General features: G+C 38.6%; 1 protein-coding gene across 2 annotated transcripts in view; it reads left to right on the top strand.

The window, feature by feature from the left end:
• The first annotated feature begins 293 nt into the window (after positions 1-293).
• Positions 294-20,776, top strand: part of Suz12 (SUZ12 polycomb repressive complex 2 subunit) — a 44,278-nt gene continuing 23,795 nt past the window's right edge. Inside the window, exons 1-5 of one of the 2 annotated variants that reach the window (XM_028759317.1) lie at positions 303-783; positions 2,797-2,843; positions 2,925-2,989; positions 8,259-8,327; positions 19,978-20,027. In XM_028759317.1, the coding sequence (XP_028615150.1) occupies positions 510-783; positions 2,797-2,843; positions 2,925-2,989; positions 8,259-8,327; positions 19,978-20,027 (505 nt within the window). In that variant the 5' untranslated portion in view covers positions 303-509. Of the gene's footprint in view, positions 784-2,796; positions 2,844-2,924; positions 2,990-8,258; positions 8,328-19,977; positions 20,028-20,776 lie in introns of both variants that reach the window. The other variant, XM_028759319.1, reaches the window with a different exon arrangement.

Raw genomic sequence — 20,776 nt, 5'->3', positions numbered from 1 at the left:
GGCTCTCTAATCCGCTCACTGGTCCCCCTCTGCCCACAATGCACCGGGACCAGCAGGAAGGCCGCTCCGACCCCTAATTTTCCCGCGAATTCAGTTCAAAGAGGCGGCCGGGCCCGCGATCGGCAGCGCGCACGGGCCAACCAAGCCGCGCCTCCGCGAGAAGCGCCTCCGCGTGACTGACGGGGGAATCTGCGGACCAACGGGCTGGGCGGCCGGGCGGCGCGCGCTCCCGCTGGCCAATCAGAGCTCCGGGCGGGGAAGTAGGCGGAGCGAGGCCAGGGTAGGGTGAGCGGCCTCCGAAGCGGAGCGGGGCTCGGAGGAGACACTTTTTTTTTTTCCTCCCTCCTTCCCTCCTCTCCTCCTCCCTTCCCTTCCCCTCTCCTCCCCTCTCTCCTCCTTCCCCCCTCGGTCCGCCGGAGCCTGCTGGGGCGAGCGGTTGGTGTAGCAGGCGTTCACTCTCCGGGGCCGCCCGGCGGGTAGCTGGCGGGGGGGAGGAGGCAGGAACCGCGATGGCGCCTCAGAAGCACGGCGGTGGGGGAGGGGGCGGCTCGGGGCCCAGCGCGGGGTCCGGGGGAGGCGGCTTCGGGGGTTCGGCAGCGGCGGTGGCGGCGGCGGCTTCGGGCGGCAAATCCGGCGGCGGGGGCTGTGGAGGCGGCGGCAGTTACTCGGCCTCCTCCTCCTCCTCGGCGGCGGCGGCGGCGGGGGCCGCGGTGTTACCGGTGAAGAAGCCGAAAATGGAGCACGTCCAGGCTGACCACGAGCTTTTCCTCCAGGCCTTTGAGAGTGAGTGTGTGAGGCTTCGAGGGCAGGAGTGCCCCTCTCCGGCGTTCGGGGCACGGGGCACTCCGCCGGATTCTCGGAGAGTCCACTTGGTTTGGGAGTGGAGGGAGGACTGGAGGGGGAACGTCCCGGCTCCTGGGGTCCCGAGCAGGTCCCTGACTCCGGAAGGTTCGCCCCGGGCCCCCCAGGTTCAGAGCAGCCTTGTAGGTGAGGACGTGACGGTTGAACTGAGCGCAGACAGATCCCGAAACGAGTTCATGATTTCTTTCATGCCTTCCCTACTCTACAAGTACCGGGGTTCTAGTTGTAGGTTTCGGGGGACAAGATACATCCTGTGCGGAGATGAGTGTGGTAAAGCAGAAGCAATTGTCATTGGTCTGAAATGCCTTCGCACCCACTTGGGCTGCGTGTTAACACGCACCATTTGAAACCTTTAAGCCTTTCAAACCTCTCCGCCCATTTTATGGATACGTAGACTGAGAGAGACAGAATGGGCAATCGTCCTCTCCGAGGACAACCTTGGAGTTGTGTCTTAGTTCCAGAACATTTTTTTTTTTAAATCTCAGTTTTCCGTTTTAAAAGATTCGTGGAGGGAGAAACTGACTTATTTGGAAAGGGGAGCACACAGTGTCTGGAAACAAACAATAGAATTTATAAACATTATGACTATAAATAAAATTGTTACTTAATGGATATTATATCCCGATTGTTTTACTACTTTTTTGTGTAGATAGTGGAATTTGGCAGTTTGTAGCTGAGTATTTTACGGCAACTTGAATTAACTCAGCTTTACCGTTGAATCTCTTTATTTCCAATATTACCGTGGCATATGTTATGGGCTTGGTATCAGCTGTGCTTGGAAAGACGTTTTACATTGTTTTAATACTCTTCCTTCATTTTCATTAGTGCTTCATGAAATTCTTACTGGAATTTAATACAAATCATCTCGTTTTTTAATATTGAAACAAATAGTTGATCCTGCTTCAGAGATCGTTATTCTTTTGCTTAATATACTTTTACAAAAATCTGAAAAGCTTTTAAATATAAACAGAACTGAAGGACAGTAATAAGAATAAATACACTCGTTTATACCTCTTCTAAAACATCTCCTTTTACTTTAATTTGAAACTAAAACTAAATTGAAGATGAAGTGGAAATTTAAAACTTTCTAAATGTTATGAGAAAACCAATTCTCTAGGAAGGTTTTAACTACTAGCTTTCAGATGAGTCCACCTGCAAGAAATCATTTACTAGTAAGAGTTAAATCTTTTTTCCCCTAATATTGAATTCAGTTTCTGGATGTTAAGTTCTTAATAATTAATCTAAGAATTCATAATTAGATTAGTGCTCCTTAAAGAAATGTGATTCTGGTTGTTAGTTAATATTACTGGAATGGGGGGGGAGTATGAAGATGTATTTCAACTTTAACTTAAGTCCTTTATGATAATTTAAATTTTAAGCATTAAAAAGATTGTTATGGGGAAAAATTGTTTTTGGAAGCTCTTAATTATGAGTTTAAGATATAGAGAATTTTACAATACTGATTTTGATCATCTGTTTTAGACTGTTTATAAAGAGTTTAATTTTTCCTAAAACTACAAGTTTTTTTAATGGCCAACTAAAGTGAAATTTTCATCGTGTTTGGCATTAATATGTTTCTGTGGAGTAGAGCTATCTCACGGTACTTTTATTGCTCTTTGCTTTTGCTCACTAATGGCGGCTACCTTAGTAGAAAGGGTTAGTGACAGTGTAGAGATCCTTAGGTTTTACATCCAGGGAGAGAGGGTTGGGGGGGGGCGGGAGAAGAGGATTTTGTGAGTATATGTCTTAGACCGAATGACCTTTTGTGCTTAACTTACCTTCTAGATATAAATATGTAGTAAACTACTTCTATAATGGGAGATTGCTTTATATTGGCTAGGGTGTGGGTTGTCGTGGGCTGGGTTGACAATTTATTGACAAGTTCATTAAAAAGTACATTTAAATAATATTTGGATTTTGTTTTCTGTTACCTAGAACCAACACAGATCTATAGATTTCTTCGAACTCGAAATCTTATAGCAGTAAGTAGTCAATAAAATTCGCCAATATTATTTCATTCTTATAATTTCATTTATAATTTTAATATTTTTAATTTTTTATAGCCAATATTTTTGCACAGAACTCTTACTTACATGTCTCATCGAAACTCCCGAACAAACATCAAAAGGTACGTTTTATCAATCTTACTTCAAGCTGATCAAACTATTAGAAAGTTCTGTCTTAGAGTCGGGGAAGAACAGCTCAGTAAAATGCACTTTAAAGCTTTGTCTTAAAGTTCTGATCACATATTAGGAAAATTGAAAGATCAATTTGTTTAAAATTTTAAAAGTATCTTTTTTGTAATTCTAGTTTATCACTAGTTTCTATTAGAGTATTTAGTGAAGTGATTTTTACTGACTCATTTTTGACCCTGTCTTATTAGTTATTATACGTTTGGTTGCTTTTCTAGGACTTAAATGATTTCTAAAAGGTCTAAGGTGTGTATCTTTGATACTTTTGAAGTTAATAGAAGGATCTTTTTTTTTTTTTTTTTTTTTTGTTTTTTTTTTTTTTTTTGGTTTTTCGAGACAGGGTTTCTCTGTGTAGCCCTGGCTGTCCTGGAACTCACTCTGTAGACCAGGCTAGCCTCGAACTCAGAAATCCGCCTGCCTCTGCCTCCCAAGTGCTTGGGATTAAAGGCGTACGCCACCACTGCCTGGCAGAACTGGATCTTTAAAAGTAAGATGTTTTGATCATCTGGTCTTAAAGCAGGGGCTAGTGGTGCTATACAGAAATTTTTTTACTGAATGAACTTTTCCTGTATGATGTTTAATACTTACTCAAAAGTAATAGGGAAGACAAGTTTCTTGATGTATGTGCAGGGTTTACTTACTGAGCATGTCAGAGTGAACAACTTTAAATAGAAAGCAGATGCCTTCCCTTAAACTTTTGGTATCAATACAATTTTATTGCTTATCTGTTGAGTTAAAAGTCTTCTTGCTAGGTAGACTTAGCAGGCTTGATAACTCACTGTATAACCTAGACCAGCCCATAACTTGTGACTGGTCTGCTTCAGCACACCTCCCTACCTCACAGCTTCTACGGTTATTGGTGTGAACCACCATGTCTGTCTTATAGTTTTGATTTAATACAATATTAAGCTATTTCAAAATGTATTCAATACATTTTTAAACTAAACTGCTTAGGAGAATATTGGTTACTAGGTAGGCATCAGATTTCTAGAGTATGGGCATCATAGTTTATTATGAAGATTTGAAATATAAGACTGTCTTCTGGCAATTGAGGGGCCTGTGAGTAAGATAAATTAATTTCATTTAATAGATGAAAGTCGCTAAGCACCCAAATAACTAGGAAGAAGATAACAAATTAGACAACAGAATTAGATTGTCTGCTTTATGCCTGTCTACTACATTATTTGATCTGTGCTCAAACCTTCTCTGTTAAAGGAGTAGTAAACATTTTAGGGTCTTGTGGCTAAAAGACAAAATCAAGACTATTATTGAGTTACTTCATATAAAGAGAAAATGTCTATAGATATTTTATTGATGAAATTCAATACACAAGACTACAAAGTACAGTATTTTTTAATATGAGCCTACTGGAGAGAAATGTAGAATCCTTTTTGTTTTGGGGTGGGAGTAGAGAATAGTTTACTTAATAGGGATTCACAGTTTCTATCTTCAGATTGGCTAGATACTCACCTTTATCTTCAAAGACCATTCTTGGCTTGTGGGTTATACACGAACAGTAAGCCAGATTTGACTTGTGGTCTGTAGTTAGTTTACTCTTGATTCATTCCGTAGAACTTTGTGAACTCAAGCTTTTTTTAAGATAGTTAGTTATTCTAGAATATGACCTGATTTTGATTTTAAAAATGATAAACTTTTTAAAAGCTAAATTTTGATTAATTTATGAATAGATAAGTAAATAGATAAAGAAAAGAACACATTTTAAAAGTTGTCATTTTCATAACGTGCTTGCTTATTAGACTATTTGTCTCCTTGTTAGATATATGCCAATAAAGACAGTATAAAAAGTTTGGTTGAGTTGGGCATGGTGGCAGGTGACTTTCATTTAGCAGTGGCAGGTGGGTCTCTGAGTTCAAGGCTACTCTCTGATCTACATGTTGAGTTCCAAGACAGCCAAGGCTATATAATGAGACTATGTCAAAAATAATGCAAACTTTGGGTAATAGAAACTGCTTTTCTGGTTATTGCCCCTTGGATTTGTAAAATTGTCTTTGGGGGCTTTTGAAGCAAATTTGCTAGTCTAGGAACATTTAAATCTCATTTAGATTATTTCCTTACAAAAATACATAGGGATTATTTCTCTTGTTATAGCTTACTTCAAGACTTAAGTCTAAGACCTTTAGATAAGTGGTCTTTGCAGTTAGTGACTTTTAAGGTATGTCTTCCACAGTGATGCTTTTTCATGATTTTTTTGGAACTCAGTTTTTACTATTATATATATGTGTGTGTATATAATATATATATTATTAGTATAAAAGTATTTTATGGGAAAAGGCACTGTTGGGAAATGAATTCAGGGTTTTAGGCATGCTAGACACTTAGCTATTACCATTTAGCTATATCCTTAACCCTCATGCTACTCTTTTTGAAGTCATACCATTGGTTATAATATTAATTCTGGTGTATTTGTTAAATTCTTACTTTAGTCTTCATAGAAGTATTCAAATACTATAGGCTTACCCTACTATAATACAGTAGGGTTAAAGATGAGAACACACACACAAGATGAGAACACTTTTGTTTAGTAGATATTTATTTATTTATTTATGAGAAAGGATTTCACAGTGAATCCCAAGCTGGGCTGGAAGTTGTAATCCTCCTGCCTCAGGTTCCTGGGTACTCTTGATTACAGGTATTTAGCTACACACACCTGACTCAAGAAAGAGCTTTTTATTGAATCTTACTTTGTATCTTTTTAAGTTATTTTAAATCCTTCCAGTCCCTTCTTCCTGTCAAGCTTGTAATTTTAAGCATTTTACTTTTTGGTGACTGTATGGTTACTGTTTATTTCATTTGTTGCTGTCAGCTGTGATAAGGTATTGCTCTTCTAAAGAAGTGCTTGGTGTGGGGGAGGTGCTGTTTTTCTGTAGTTGCTTTCTTTTTCCCTACAGAAGGCTAGATTGCCCTTATGATCTTAAGTATTTCAAATGGTTGCTACTGTTCAGTTCTAGCACTTCCAGAATGTTCAGTTTTACTTTGTCCTAAATGAAACTCAACATTGGAAGAAACAGTTTTTGAGTCTAACCTTTCTTCCTGAAGACAGAATTAATTTTTTTTTTCTTGGTTATCAAAAAATTACCATTTTTTTGTTTGTTTGTTTTGTATGTGCATTTGGTGTTTGGCCTGTATGTATGTCTGTGTGAGAGTTACAGAGGTACATGTGGGTGAGACATGTCAACTGTCATGTGGGTCCTGGGAATTGAACCTGGATCCTTCAGAAGAGCAGTCAGTGCTCTTAATCTTTGAACCATCTCTCCAGCCCCGAAACCCTGTTACTATTCTTTAAGTATTTTAAGTTAAGTGGTTAAAGTTAAGTACTAAAGGAATTTTTAAAAATCTTCAATATTTATACTGAGCAGTTCTTTGTAATCAGTCTAAGAGTCTTTCAGTTTTTTTTCTTCTCTCTTATTTGTAGATTGAAAATAGATTCCTTTTTCTAAACTGCTACTTACTGTGCTTTGTGATAAAATTTTAAAATTGATGGGTTTTTTTATTGTAGTTTTTTTGTTTTGTTTTGTTTTTTGGTTTTTTCGAGACAGGGTTTCTCTGTGTAGCCCTGGCTGTCCTGGAACTCACTCTGTAGACCAGGCTAGCCTCGAACTCTCGAACTTAGAGATCCGCCTGCCTCTGCCTCCCAAGTGCTGGGATTAAAGGTGTGCGCCACCACTGCCCGGCTTTATTGTAGTTTTTTTATTCACCTAAAATATAGACAATTGTGTTCTTTCAATATTCTACTGTAATATATTCTTATTAACACTTCCCTATAGATACTTTTAGTAGAGCAGTTGAGTCTTGGGCCCTGCACAGCAGCACACATCTGTAATATGAAATCTGGAAGGGCACAGAAAGGAGGATATTGAATTGTAGACTACTTGTCAGGAGCCTGTTTTTTGCATTTATTTATTTATTTATGTATGTAGGTTTTTCGAGATGCTTTTACTTTTTAAGGCTTTTTTTGAAGACTAGGGCTTCTGTGCATTTTATTATCTACACATAAGTATTATCAAATTATAACTGAGTGTGGATTGCATTGAACTTTTCAAGTTCTAATTTTGAAAGTAATATCTCTGTAAAAAGAAATATGTTTCCAGTTAACAAATTATATGAAACAGTAATTTTATTTCTGGGATATAGCTCACTTTGAGGAGCAAGATGAGGCATATTTTATAATCCACTCATCTTTCATTACTTTGGAATATTTTATTTATTTATTTATTTATTTTATTTTTGTGGTGGAAAATTTTTTTCTCTTAAGCCAATTTAGCCAGGTGTCGTGGGGTGTGCCTGTTAACCCAGTAGTCAGGAGGCTAAGGTTGCCTTGTGTTTGAGGCCAACTTGAGATTACATATAACAAGACCCTCTATCAAAAATCAAAGTGTAAAGTTAAAGTATAATATATAATTTTATGATTGAATGGTATGTGTCCTAACTATCATTATTGTTTATTTTTTGAGGGTGTTGTTTGTTTGTTTTAATTTTTTTGCTGTGGAATGTTGTTTAACTGAAAATCTGCCAGTGACCTTTGAGGGTATTTTATGACCAGCAGGGCATGGTGGCACATGCCTTTAATCCTAGCACTGGGAGGCAGAGACAGGGAGATCTCATCAGTTCAAGATCAACCTGGTATACAAAGTGAGTTCCAGGTTAGCCAGGGCCACACAGAGAAACCAGTCTCAAAAAGCCAAAAAAAAAACCCCAAAACCAAAAAAAAAACAAGGGAAAAAAAAACCCAAACACCAAACCAAGATAATGGATGTTTCAAAAATATACGTACTTTGCATTTGTTTTGCTCAGCCTGATAGGTGCTTAAATACCTGCTAAGTCTTAACAAAAAGTAAGCATTGACCTTCAGGAAATTACAGTCTAGTAGTAGAAATAAAATACTTTAGAGAGGTTCTACATGTAGGGGACTTTAAGAATAAGTAAATGAAATGCCATGAGTAAGGAGACTTCTTCATGACTGGGAGATAATTACAGGAGGTTTCATGAACAGTGACCACAGTTGAGCTTGAAGGCATGGCTACTTGTACTGTATAACACATTGTCTCAATAGCGTGTGCATTCTTATGGCTAGTCATCTGGTTTATTTTAAAATAAACAAAATCAAATTTCTGCTTTGTTTATTGCAGTATAATTTGTGTTTTTCCTAGTTGAGAAGTGATTATTGTGTTTATCTGTTTCTTCCAGGAAAACATTTAAAGTTGATGATATGTTATCAAAAGTAGAGAAAATGAAAGGAGAGCAAGAATCTCATAGGTAAGAGAATGTCAGTGTGCACTCAATGATGCTCGAGGAAAGAGGGATAATTAGAGTGATTGTTTCCCTAGGGATCACCACAAGGTTGCTGGCAGTTTTTTTTTTAAAAAGTCTTAGGATCAGTTGCTCCAGGTATACATATGAGTCAGGAATTAATTTCTTTAGTATCTCTGGCCAAGATTCTTTAAGAATGACCACCTCTAATATTGGGAACTATTTTATAGGACATATGTCATTATTGTTTATCTCTTACCAATTTCTGTTTTTTTAAAATCCAAATTCTTTAACATGGGCACTTGGTTTTAATCTTACTACCTCACCTGTGGAGAAGTGGCAACTAAAACTCATACTTTGTATTAGGTGTTTCACAGTATTGTATTTCCTCTTAAGTCAGTGGCTCTCAGCCTTCCTGATGCTGCGACCCTTAAATACAATTTCTCACTTTGTGCTTACCCCAACCATAAAATTATTTTTTGTTGCTACTTCAAAACTGTAATAGTACTGCTATTATGAATCGTAATGTTAATACCTGTTTTTCATGGTCTTAGGTGATCACTGTAAAAGGGTTATTTGACTCCCAAAGGAGTTGGAACCCATGGGTTGAGAACTACTGCTCTAAGTAATTAGTTATCTTTAAATAAGAGAGAGGGATCTCATTTTTCCTTTCCTTTATTTATCTCTTATATGTAAAATACTCATACTTTTACCTGAGCATGGGTCTGGATTCTGAGTTCAAGGCCGACTTGGTCTACAAAGTGATGTCCAGGACAGCCAGGGCTGTTACAGAGGGAAACCTTGTCTTGAAAAACCAAAAAAAAAAAAAAAAAAAACCTCTCAATAACTTCTGTGTTGGAGATTGAATACAGATTTCTGTGAATATTAGACAAGTGCTGTCCCTTCAGAAAAACATTGTAAATAGAAAAATTGTTGGCAGTATTTTTTCTTTTTCTCAAAGTTTTTTGTTTGTCTGTGGAGGAGAAAGTGTTGTGCATTTTATCTAGTCTGTCCACAAACTTAAGACTCTTGAATTAGCCTTCCATGTATAGGAAAGGCATATGCCATACATTATCTTTCCAATCAAAACAGGAGATTGTCCAATTAGGGTTTCTAGTATTGTGATAAAACACCATGACCAAAAGCATACTGGGAAAGATAGGGTTTATTTCAGCTTAGTTCCATATCACAGTCCATCACTGAAGAAAGTCAGAACAGGAAGTCAAGAAGGGAAGAAACCTGAAGGCAGAAACTGAAGCAGAAGCCATGGAGAAGTGCTTTTTACTGGACTGCTCCCAAGGTTTGCTCAACCTGCTTTCCTAAGGACCCCCAGTCCAGGGGCATGGATGGTATCATCTATAGTGACCTGGGTCCTCTCACATTCATCATTAATCAAGTAAATGCCTTACAGGCAAATCTGGCCTGGGAATTTCTGGGCTAACGTTCTCTTTTTTATTATTTTGGTCTTTGAGGCTTCTTTCTGTATCCCTGCCTGTCCTAGACCTCACTCTGTAAACCAGGCTAGCCTTGAACTCCAAGGGTATCCTGAAAGGAGCAGAGGTGTGCATCACAATTCCCACCAAGGTTTCTTCTGCTAAAATGACTATGCCCAGTTGACATAAAACTAGCAAACATAGATAACATGCTTAGTTTTCTCATTGAGTGGTTGGTTGGTTGGTTTGAGACAGGATTTCTCTGTGTCCTGGAACTTGCTTTGTAGATCAGGCTGATCTCAAACTCACAGAGATCTGCCTGCCTCTACCTTATGAGTGCTGGGATTAAAGGCATGCACCTTTACTATTATACCTTTCATAATTTGCCTTCTAGTCCTTTAAAGATTTTAGAAATAATAAACCAATAAGTGGAAAACATGATCCCTTTTTCTTTTCCACTTGACACCAATTCTTCAATGTCTTAATTACTGTAGCTGTGTAAGTCTTTTGTTTTTTGAGATGGTCTCACTCTATGATACCAAGTGGCCTAGAATGCACCATGTAGATCAGGTTGGCCTTAAAGTCACATAGGTTTACTTGCCTCTGCTTCCTGAGAACTGAGATTAACGTTAATGGCATGAGCCCCCATGCCTGCCTGGGCTATATAAAATTCTTGAAAGTCCTTAGATCAGGTCCTAAGTATCCAAAGTCATATATACACACTTACACCACATACACTCAAAATTATAAGCACTGGCTGGCCATTGAGCTTCAAGGGATTACCTAGACTCCAGTGTTGGTGTGTGTCTGCCTTTCTATGAGGATGCTATAATTCTAGAAACAAGTCGTCATGCCTACATGTTAGTCAAGCCATCTCCCCAGCTACTTGCCCATAATTTTGAAAGACAAATTTTGGGTGTTTGGTTGGTTGGTTAATTTTTCTGACACAGGGTTTCTCTGCATAACAGCCCTAGCTGTCCTTGAACTCATTTTGTAGACCAAGCTAACCTGGAACACAGAGATCACCTGGCTCTACAGTAAATTGGTCTTTTAACCTTCGAGATTTGTACAATACTGTCTCAAGTGTTGTTTCCTGAGGTACTAAGCTAATTTGAAACAATTTTTCATGTTCCTGCCCCGCAAACTCCCTAGTACTGTTATTTCAGTGCATTTCTCCTCATAGATTACTGTAGTCCCACTGTTAACTTACTACAGGGTTATAGGGAGGAACTTAGATGTCAGTATGTAATGCTGGTTCTGTAAAAGTATATGGACTGTTGTCAAGTTTGTTTTTAGAATAATGCAGATCTGTTTCATGATATTAATTAAAGTTAAAGTCTTTAATCATAAATACAGGAGCATTTCTCTTCCATTCATCTTTTCTGCATCCTCACAGACCTCATTGACTTTGATAGAGCTGTGTCTGTTTAGCATTGCAAGTGTCTTTTGCGGGATTTGATGTTCTTCAGCACAGTTTTCAGAGTTAGACTAGTGTCTTTCTTCCCATGCCCAGTGCATTTAATTCCCCAAAACTGAAGGTGATTTTCTAGATTCACAGGAATATCACAGTACTACAAACCAAAATCTACTGTAAATGCCTATTTTTTTTTTTTAAAATTTATAGCAAATATAAGCAGAAACAAAACATTAACATTTAAATCTATGCAAAACAAATTGGTAGTCCATGGTTTTTAATACTTTAGATCTACAGTTGTCTTACACATTAATTATAGAAACTTGTTAAAAGAAATTATGAGCAGAAAAAAGAATTGTGAGTCACATCATGGTTTTTACTTTTCTTTTTGATTTTTCAAGATGGTTTCTCTCTGTGGTCCTGAGTGTTCTGGGATTTTCTTTGTATATCAAGCTGGCCTCAAACTTACCTGCCTCTGTCTCCTAAGTGCTGGTGCCACCATGCCCTGCAGTTTTTGCTTTTCTAAGATGTTAGTTTGTCACAATAGATGAGAGTTATTTTGATATTAAAGTCCAATAATAAAGCTATCATTCATATACATTATCATTTGGAAAAGTAGCATCTTCAAAAGTAGCATACTTGAAAGCACCTAGAAAATTTTAGAACCTCAGCACGTCACACCTCTTTTTTGTTTCTCCTTCCTCTTTTGGTGTAATTGTGGATACCTAAAACATCTCTCTCTCTCTCTCTCTCTCTCTCTCTCTCTCTCTCTCTCTCTTTCTCTCTCTCCCTGTCTCTGTCTCTGTCTCTCCTTTATAGAAAGCTTAAAATACCTTGTCTCCTCAAACTCTTGGTTTTGATGTTCAAGTTAGAATTTGTAGGTTTTGACCATGCATAATGGCTTACCTCGAATAAATACATTCTCATGTTGTACTATAGTTGTTTAACCTAGTAATAGGATCCCAGGGAGTTCTTTTGTAACAATTCTGCTGGTTTTAGGATTCTCTAATCAAAACTTTTTATTGGTGAGTAGGAAGATGCGGGTGAGTAGGAAGATGCGGGTGTTGGGATTTTTTGCTTTTGTTTTTGTTTTGTTTTTCAAGACAGAGTCTCTCTGTCATAGCCCTGGCTGTCCTGGAACTCTCTAGACCAAGCTGCCCTCGAACTCAGAAATCCATCTACCTTTGCCTCCCAAGTGCTGGGATTAAAGGCATACGCCACCACTGCCCACCTTTTTTGTTTGTTTTTTCAAGACAGGGTTTCTCTGTGTAGTCGTGGCTGTCTTGGATTTTGCTCTGTAGACCAGGCTGGCCTGATTTAGAGATCCTCCTGCTTTTGCCTCCAAAGCGCTAGAATTAAAGGTGTGCACACTACTGCCTGGCAGAAGTATTTACCTGTAAATATATCTCCATAGATAAGCACATCACACAAAACTTTTCCAAGGTATCTTTTAGGAGCAAATGAGAAGTAAAACGTCTTCTGTCTTCCTATTATCCAGTTGCTTTCTTGGTTTAATATTAGTAAGTGGAGAAATCCCCTAAAAAAGTTACCTGAATCAGAGTTTTTGTTTTATTGTAAGCTATGTTTCCCAGGGAAGCCTTCACTTTCCTATTCTCCTGCCTGCTTTAGCTTTCCAGATGCTGGGATTATATACATATGGTACCATGCCTTGCTGAAGTAGAACTTTTAGTTAGTTTTTGTAGTTACTTTGTTGGAAATTGAACCCAGGGCCTTGTACTTGCTAAGCAAGTTCTTTCAGAGACATCCCTAGTCCCAAAGTGCCTTTTATCATTGTTCTGTTTAAACCTAAGCCTTAGAATCACCTGTCTTCCTTTTGTAAACAGTTCTTTTGGTAAGCATCTTTTCTACAATAGCAAAGTCTGAGTCAGTAGTGGTACGTGCCTTTAATCCCAGTACTCAGGAGGCAGATGCAGGTAGCTGTCTGAATTCCAGGACAGCAAGGTCTATGACACACAGAAACGCTGTTTCCAAAAACCAAAATGAAACAAAACACAATGTCTGTATCTATATACAAAGCCAAAGAAATGTGTCATGTATGAAGCACAGTATTTAAGCTTTAAGGATATAATGGGAGTAAAATGTCTGCTTTTATGGATGTAAAGACATGGTCATCTAATAAATAGTGGGAAGGAAAAGTACAGGGAAACCATGAGTGTCTACAAGAGGAGCAGTCCTTGTTTGAGTTATTGAATATGGGAATGTAATGAGTGTGTCTGGAAAATGTCATGGCCAAGTCTTATCTGGAGAAATAAGCTGAAATACGAAACAAATATAGGAATAAAATGGTGAGGGACACTGAGCATGTAAGTGGTTCTGAAAGGGAATATGATGCAAACAGCTTTTGAGACCCAGGTGCTCGAGAAGGGAGAAGAGCAAGAGTGGCATGAGAAGCCTTGAAAAGATGCCTATGATGTGATAATAGAGGATTTTTGAGCCTGTATAAAGACGAGGTCTTACCAGGTAAAGTGGTGAACACATTTAACACTAGCACTAGGGAAGCAGAGGCAAGTGGATCTCTGAGTTTAAGGGCAGCCTGGTCTACAGTAAGTTTCAGGATAGACAGTTACACTGTGAGATCCTTTCTTGAAAAATACTCAGTCTTTTAGTCAATAGATACTTGATACAGTCTTTATCTTGGCAAAGCTATTAAGTTCTTTGTATGTATGTATATGTATCTTTGTAGTTCTTGTACTTGCTAGACAGCTGCTCCATCATTGTACTACAGAACTAATGAAATTATTTTAAGCAGTACTTCTGCCATTGATAGCTTTTTGTTGCCCTTCTATTTTGTAGATAATGTTCAAGCTTCTTTTGATTGTGTATATCTCTCCAATGTCAGTCCTTTTTAAGCACTCTAGCCATGACTATAAGGTTTTTTGTTATTGTCTTTTTTCTTGTAGTGCAGGCTGCCCTTGAACTCTTATGTAGCCGATCCTTCTGTTTTCCTAAGTACATGATGCCAAGCTCCACATAAGCACTCTACGTTTTGAAAGATTTATTTCTGTGTGATAGACCGTCTCCCATTCAAAGTCTTGCTACCTATATATCTAAATGCTACTTTTTTTTTTTTTTTTTTTTGAGACAGGGTTTCTCTGTGTAGTCCTGCTGTCCTGGAACTCTGTAGACCAGGCTGCCCTCGAACTCAGAAATCCGCCTGCCTCTGCCTCCCAAGTGCTGGGATTAAAGGCGTGCGCCACCACCGCCCGGCTAAATGCTACATTTTGAGACATTGGGTTCTAGAATAATGGATTAGATAGTGTAGTTAGAAGTTTTTAAACTTTATATGATGAATGTTAAGCCAGTGATATGACTCAACTGCTAAAGGCACTTGCCACTAAGTCTAATGACCTTAGCTTGTTCCCTACAACCAACGTCTTAGTTGAAGGAAAGAACCGACTCCCAAAAGTTGTCCTCTGTCCTTGACACATACATTGTATGCACCACACAAAACACTAAGTGAATGTTTAAAAGAGAAGTGGCTACCGTCGTGCAGTGTAGGTGCTAGAGTATCATATTAACTTTTCCTATTTTGGGGTAGTACCTTTTTCAATTTTGTTGTTTTGGAGTTTTGTTTTCCGTTATTTTGAGACAAGGTTTCTCTGTGCCCTGGCTGTCCTGGAATTTACTCTTATTATTAGACCTGGCTGGCCTCAAACTCACAGAGATCCACCTGCCTCTGCCTCCCAAGTGCTAAGAATTAAAGTTGTGCACCAACATGCCTGGCCCAGTTATGAAGCTTTATATCTCCTGCTTGCTATCATATATATATTTAATGCAGTGATCACAGTCTCTTCAGCATTAAAAACTTGGTTTCTTTTGTGGGATCAAGTATTTAGATTTGAGGTTTCTATGTGAATCTTGTTTCAGGATGTTAGTCCTTTAAGGATTTACTTACCCTTTTTCTACCTATTTCTTTTTTTTTTTTTTGGTTTTTCGAGACAGGGTTTCTCTGTGTAGCCCTGGCTGTCCTGGAACTCACTCTGTAGATCAGGCTGGCCTTGAACTCAGAAATCCGCCTGCCTCTGCCTCCCAAGTGCTGGGATTAAAGGCGTGCGCCACCACCGCCCGGCCTACCTATTTCTTTAGAGCTGTCAGGTATTTAATCTTGGAATCAACTACCCTGCCTGGCCTAGAAGTGACTATGTAAATCCTGGTCATCTTAACAATTTAGCTTAAAATCAAATATTCCTGACTAACCTTCCACCTGACCTAGCTGTAAAAGAGGATACAGCAGATAAAAAGGAAGAGGAAAGGGAGGGGAACTGCCATTTTTTTCTTAGAAGAATTCTATTAGGCTTGTTGGTAGTATACACCTGTAATCACAGTCTAGGGAAGTGGAGGCACAAAGATTCATGGCTGCATAGTGAGCTTAATGACAGCCTGGTATACACAAGACACTGTATTTACTTACTAGGGTGTGTATAGTTGTGTATACAAGTGCATGTGTGTCACTGCACAACTGGAGGTCAGAGGAAAACTTTGTGTGGTCATTTCTCACTACCTCGTGTGTCTTAGGGATCAAAAATTCTCAGATCACCAAGGCTTGATGACAAGTACCCTTACCTAATTCACCATCATGCCAACCCTTAAGTTTCTTTCTGATTGTTTTTTAAATTTAAAAACATTTTTATAATGGTGTCTTTGTGCTGTACTTATCACAGTACATGTATTAAGAGGACAGCTTTGTGGTGTCCTCTCACCTTTCCACCCAGTGATGGAACTTAGGTTGTGCTGGGATTAAAGGCGTGCATCACCACCGCCTGGCCTCTTTTTTATTATTTTTAAGGTATAATTTGCATGTGGTCATTCACTCTTGAATATGTAGCTCTGCATTTTGTTAAACTCAGACGTAATATGATAAAGAACACTTAAAATACTCTTGTACTGTGAACCTTTTCTTACTCCATGTTTCTGGATTTTTTTAATTTCTCCTTTCCCCTTCCCCCAGCTTTTTCAAGGACTTCTCATATATCCACTTGATTTCATATTTTTTCTCAATCTTTTAAAACAAAATTCCAGCTATGTGCAGTGGTGTGTGGCTTTAATCCCAGCACTCTTAGGGGACAGTTTGAGCTACACAGTGAGTTCCAGGACAGCCACAGCTACATGATGAGATCCTGTCTTAGGAAAGAAAACCATGGAATCTGTTTTGTGTTGGCCGATTATTTCTGAGCATACAGCCTGCCAGCAAGTGTGATTTATGTGCCCAGTGTTGCTTTTTTTAAAGAAAACTCATTTTTCCTTCTACCAATTACCCATTTCAGATAGCTTCTTTGTTGGAAGTAGTAGTACTTCTCCATATTTAGTTTTGTCTGGTTTGAACTAGTCTTATACATGCTGTCACAGTCTCTTGAGCTTAGATGCGTATCAGTTCTCTTGTGTCTGGAAAAGGCTGTTTCCTTGAAGTCATTTTCTACCTCTGGCTATTAAAATCTTTCTGCCTCCTCTTGTGCATAGACCCCTGATCCTTGAGGTTTAACCTTTGTTTTAAAAGTACCTGAGTTTGAGTCAGAAAGTAAGTAATATGAAAGTATTTGCAACATAAGAATCATTTTTTGCTTTTATCTTTTAAGATACCTCGGTGTAGCTTGGGTTGGTCTTGAATTTGTGAACTTCCTGCCTCAGCCTCCAGAGTGCTATGGTTGTCTCCCCCCCCCCTTCTTTAAATCACCATTTATAATTTATATATTTACTTATTTATTTTTTTTAATGATTATGGGTGTTTTGCTGGCTTGTTTGTCTGTACCTTATTTGCAGAGGAGGAGACTGTTGGAGTCCCTGGAACTGAAATTACTGATGGTTAAGAGCTACCTTGTGTGTGCTAGGAATTGAACCCAGATCATCTAGAAGAGTGATCAGTGCTCTTAACTGTTGTATTCTCTCTCCATAACTGGTTGTTTGGCTATTTATTTATTTATTTATTTTTATATAAGAGTGGGGTAGGGGCAGGGCAGTGGTGACACACGCCTTTAATCCCAGCACTTGGGAGGCAGAGGCAGGTGGATTTCTGAGTTTGAGGCCAGCCTGGTCTACAGAGTGAGTTCCAGGACAGCCAGGGCTACACAGAGGAAACCCTGTCTCGAAAAACCAAAAAAAAAAGAGTAGGGTGGGGAGGTATTCATTCGCAGCACTTAGGAGAGAAAGAGGCAGACAGGTCTCTTTGAGTTCTAGACTTGGTCTGCAGCCAGGAGTTCAGAAACAAAAACAAAGACAAGGTTTCATATAGCCAAGTTAGCCTTGAACTTACTATATAGTTGAGGCTAGCTTCAAATTTTCTATGTAGCTGGTGACAGCTTTGAGTCCTCCTACTTCTTCCTTGAGTGTTGTAATTGCAGGCGTACACCATTAGACCAGACCTGTTTTATGAATCCCAATCCCATTTTATATCCATTTTGTTGCACTTCCATAGTCTTGTCTTTTCCCATAGTTTTATCTTTTACTGATACACTAGTTATTTGTTTGGTTTTTGTTGTTTTCAAGACAGGAACTCTGAGTGTGGCTCTGGCTGTCCTAGAACTCGCTCTGTAAACCAGGACTCCTCTTGAATTGTTAGCATTGTTCTTGAAATGCCATCTCAGCACCTCTACTCTATAGTGTTCTAGAAGACAAGTTTCATGTCATATTCTGCTAAGGAAAAAGGTATCCCTGTATCTGTTACTGGGGGAAAAAGGCAAAAACAAAAAAACCTCAATTCACTTGCCTCTAATTTCTCTTTTAAGGGGGGGGGGGGGAAGGGAGGGTCCTAGGAAGATTTTCCAGATTAGCCTCCTTTTTGTTCTGTTCTCATTTCCAGTCATTATTTGTGTAACACTTTGTAGCCTGCTTCACTGTTCTTCTGAAACTCCCATTTCCATACAATGCCTAGAGTGTCATCACCATTTAAGAAAGCCGTATGTACTGGATGATAGCTTTTGCATAGCTGTGAACCAAAATACCCAAGATAAGAAGACATATTTTGGCTCATGGTTTCAGAAGTGTCAGTCCGTTGCGGTGGTAAACACATAGTGGTAGTAAACTCCATATTCTGTCAGCTAGAAAATAGAGATGTGGCATATAGGAAATATGTCCTAATAATGTCTTCATAATTCTGAATCTGTTCATTAGGTCCCAATCTTCATTAGCTGCTCTAGAACTGCCATCCTAGTCTCATCCACAAGTGTGGTTTCCTAAGTATCATTTATAGCCTTTCCTTTAATGAGCTCTGTTCCTCTTTACTTCAGTTCTTCTCTATAAAAATACTCTGTTCTTGTCTGCTGTCTTTTCTCTTTAGTCTTCTGTAATCCTGATTCTCTGTCACCATAGAAACTGCAACAAATGTTTGTCTTTGCTGTTTAGAAATACTACAAAAGCCTGTTGATGTTTCTGTTTATATTATCCCATTGTAATTGTTTTTCTTTTTTTTTAAAGATTTATTTATTTATTTATTATATGTAAGTACACTGTAGCTGTCTTCAGACACCCATATGAGGGCATCATATCTCATTGTAGATGGTTGTGAGCCACCATGTGGTTGCTGGGATTTGAACTCATGACCTCTTGAAGAGCAGTCAGTGCTCTTAACCGCTGAGCCATCTCTCCAGCCCTTTCTTTTTTTTTTAATTCATTTATTTTATGTATATGAGTATACTGTAGCTGTCTTCAAACACTCCAGAAAAGGGCATCGGATCCCATTACAGATGGTTGTGAGTCACCATGTGGTTGCTGGGAATTGAACTCAGGACCTCTGGAAGAGCAGTCAGTGCTCTTAACTGTGGAGTGATCTCTCCAGCCCCTAATAATTTTTTTTTTTTCAAGACAGGGTTTTTCTGTTTTTGTTTGTTTGTTTGTTTGTTTTTAATAATTTTTCTATATTAGCTAATTTTTCAGATTAAAAGTTACTAGTAGCCAGCAAGTGGTGGCGCACGCCTTTAATCCCAGCACTTGGAAGGCAGAGGCAGGCGGATTTCTGAGTTCGAGGCCAGCCTGGTCTACAGAGTGAGTTCCAGGACAGCCAGGGCTACACAGAGAAACCCTGTCTCGAAAAACCAAAAAACAAATAAAACCAAAAAAGCAAAAAAGTTACTGCTAGTTCATGCTTGATTTTCTTATTGTAGAGCTTCTAACTCAAGTGTGAAAACGGCACACTAAAGTAGTAAATTATACATCTATAGTAATTTTGTGACTTGTGATTTACTTTTAATTTTAGAATAAAGTAATGGCTCTACATAATCTTTTAGGAAGCATGAATTTCCATTCCTTTAATGTATTTGAAAGGCTGGATAGGTAGAAAACTTGTCTTAACATGTTCTAGCTTCCATGAGTAAAATATTTAATACTTCTTACATTGATTTAGCTTCTATTGGCAACTTTTTCTTTTGTAACATGGAATGATATAAAACCTTACACTTTATTTATTTTATTTTATTTTGGTTTTTCGAGACAGTGTTTCTCTGTATAGCCCTGGCTGTCCTGGAACTCACTCTGTAGACCCGGCTGGCCTCGAACTCAGAAATCCGCCTGCCTCTGCCTCCCAAGTGCTGGGATTAAAGGCCTGTGCCACCACTGCCGGCGACCTTACACTTTATAACAAGACAATAAAGCACTGTGGTTGTGGGATATTTGTGTGCTGTAGTAGAAGTAGGCTTATTATTTTGGTTGCTACACTTAGGAGGAAAAGCACATTGGATTTCTGAGCCACAGTAGTTAAGAGAGAAAATCAAACATTTATAAGTTACCTTTGCTCTCTGAGTATTTTAATGTCTATGCTGTATTATAGAATTTTTAAGTGACAACTTTTTGTTTTACTTAGCTTGTCTGCACATTTGCAACTTACATTTACCGGTTTCTTCCACAAAAATGGTAAGTATTTGAATGGAAAAGAGGTTGATTCTGAGTTCTTTGTGTTCTTTTTAAACTGTTTTTTTGTTTTTGTTTTGGGGGAGTTGTTTGTTTTTTGTAAATTAATTTTTATTTCCTGGAGCTTCTTGTTTTTATTTTTTGTTTGTGGTGGATGTTAAACCCATCCCTTTCAGACAAAGCAACTACGTTACCATTGAGCTATACCTATTTCCCCCGATGATGCTTTTCAAACGTAAGTTTAAAAACATAATGATGAAAAATTTTAAATAGTTACCTCAGAAGTTCAGAGGCTGAGGATCTTGGTCTGACCAAGTTTTGTTGAGTTGGTGCTGTGTCATCAGCGTTGCTTTGGTATTGTTTTAAGTTATACAGTAAACAGCTGAAATAACCACTACTGCTAACTCAGTGTAATCATGTCAGTGATTACTAAGAAAATGCATGGTGTTTTATATTAGTTTTAGTAAAAGCTAAAAGCATGTTTGGGAACTTGAGGGTTTTTTTTTGTTTTTTGTTTTTTAATGGCTAAGGGTCAGGCATAGTAGTATATGCAGATAGGAGGCAGAGGCAGGCAGATATGGATGAATTCAAAGTCTACATAGTGAGTTCTAGGCCAGCTGTGACCTCATAGTGAGATCCTGACTCAAAAAAACAAAATCAACTCAAAAAGTGAATATGGAGTCTTTGAGATGGCTCAGCAGATAAACCTGCTGATGACCTGAGTTTGATGTCTCACACTCACATGGTAGAGA

This window comes from Grammomys surdaster, unplaced genomic scaffold (genome assembly GCF_004785775.1).
Source record: "Grammomys surdaster isolate TR1022 unplaced genomic scaffold, NIH_TR_1.0 126278, whole genome shotgun sequence".
In the NCBI taxonomy this organism is placed as follows: domain Eukaryota; kingdom Metazoa; phylum Chordata; class Mammalia; order Rodentia; family Muridae; genus Grammomys; species Grammomys surdaster.
Note: the sequence above shows the minus strand (reverse complement) of the source record. Positions and strands in the feature narration are given on the sequence as shown.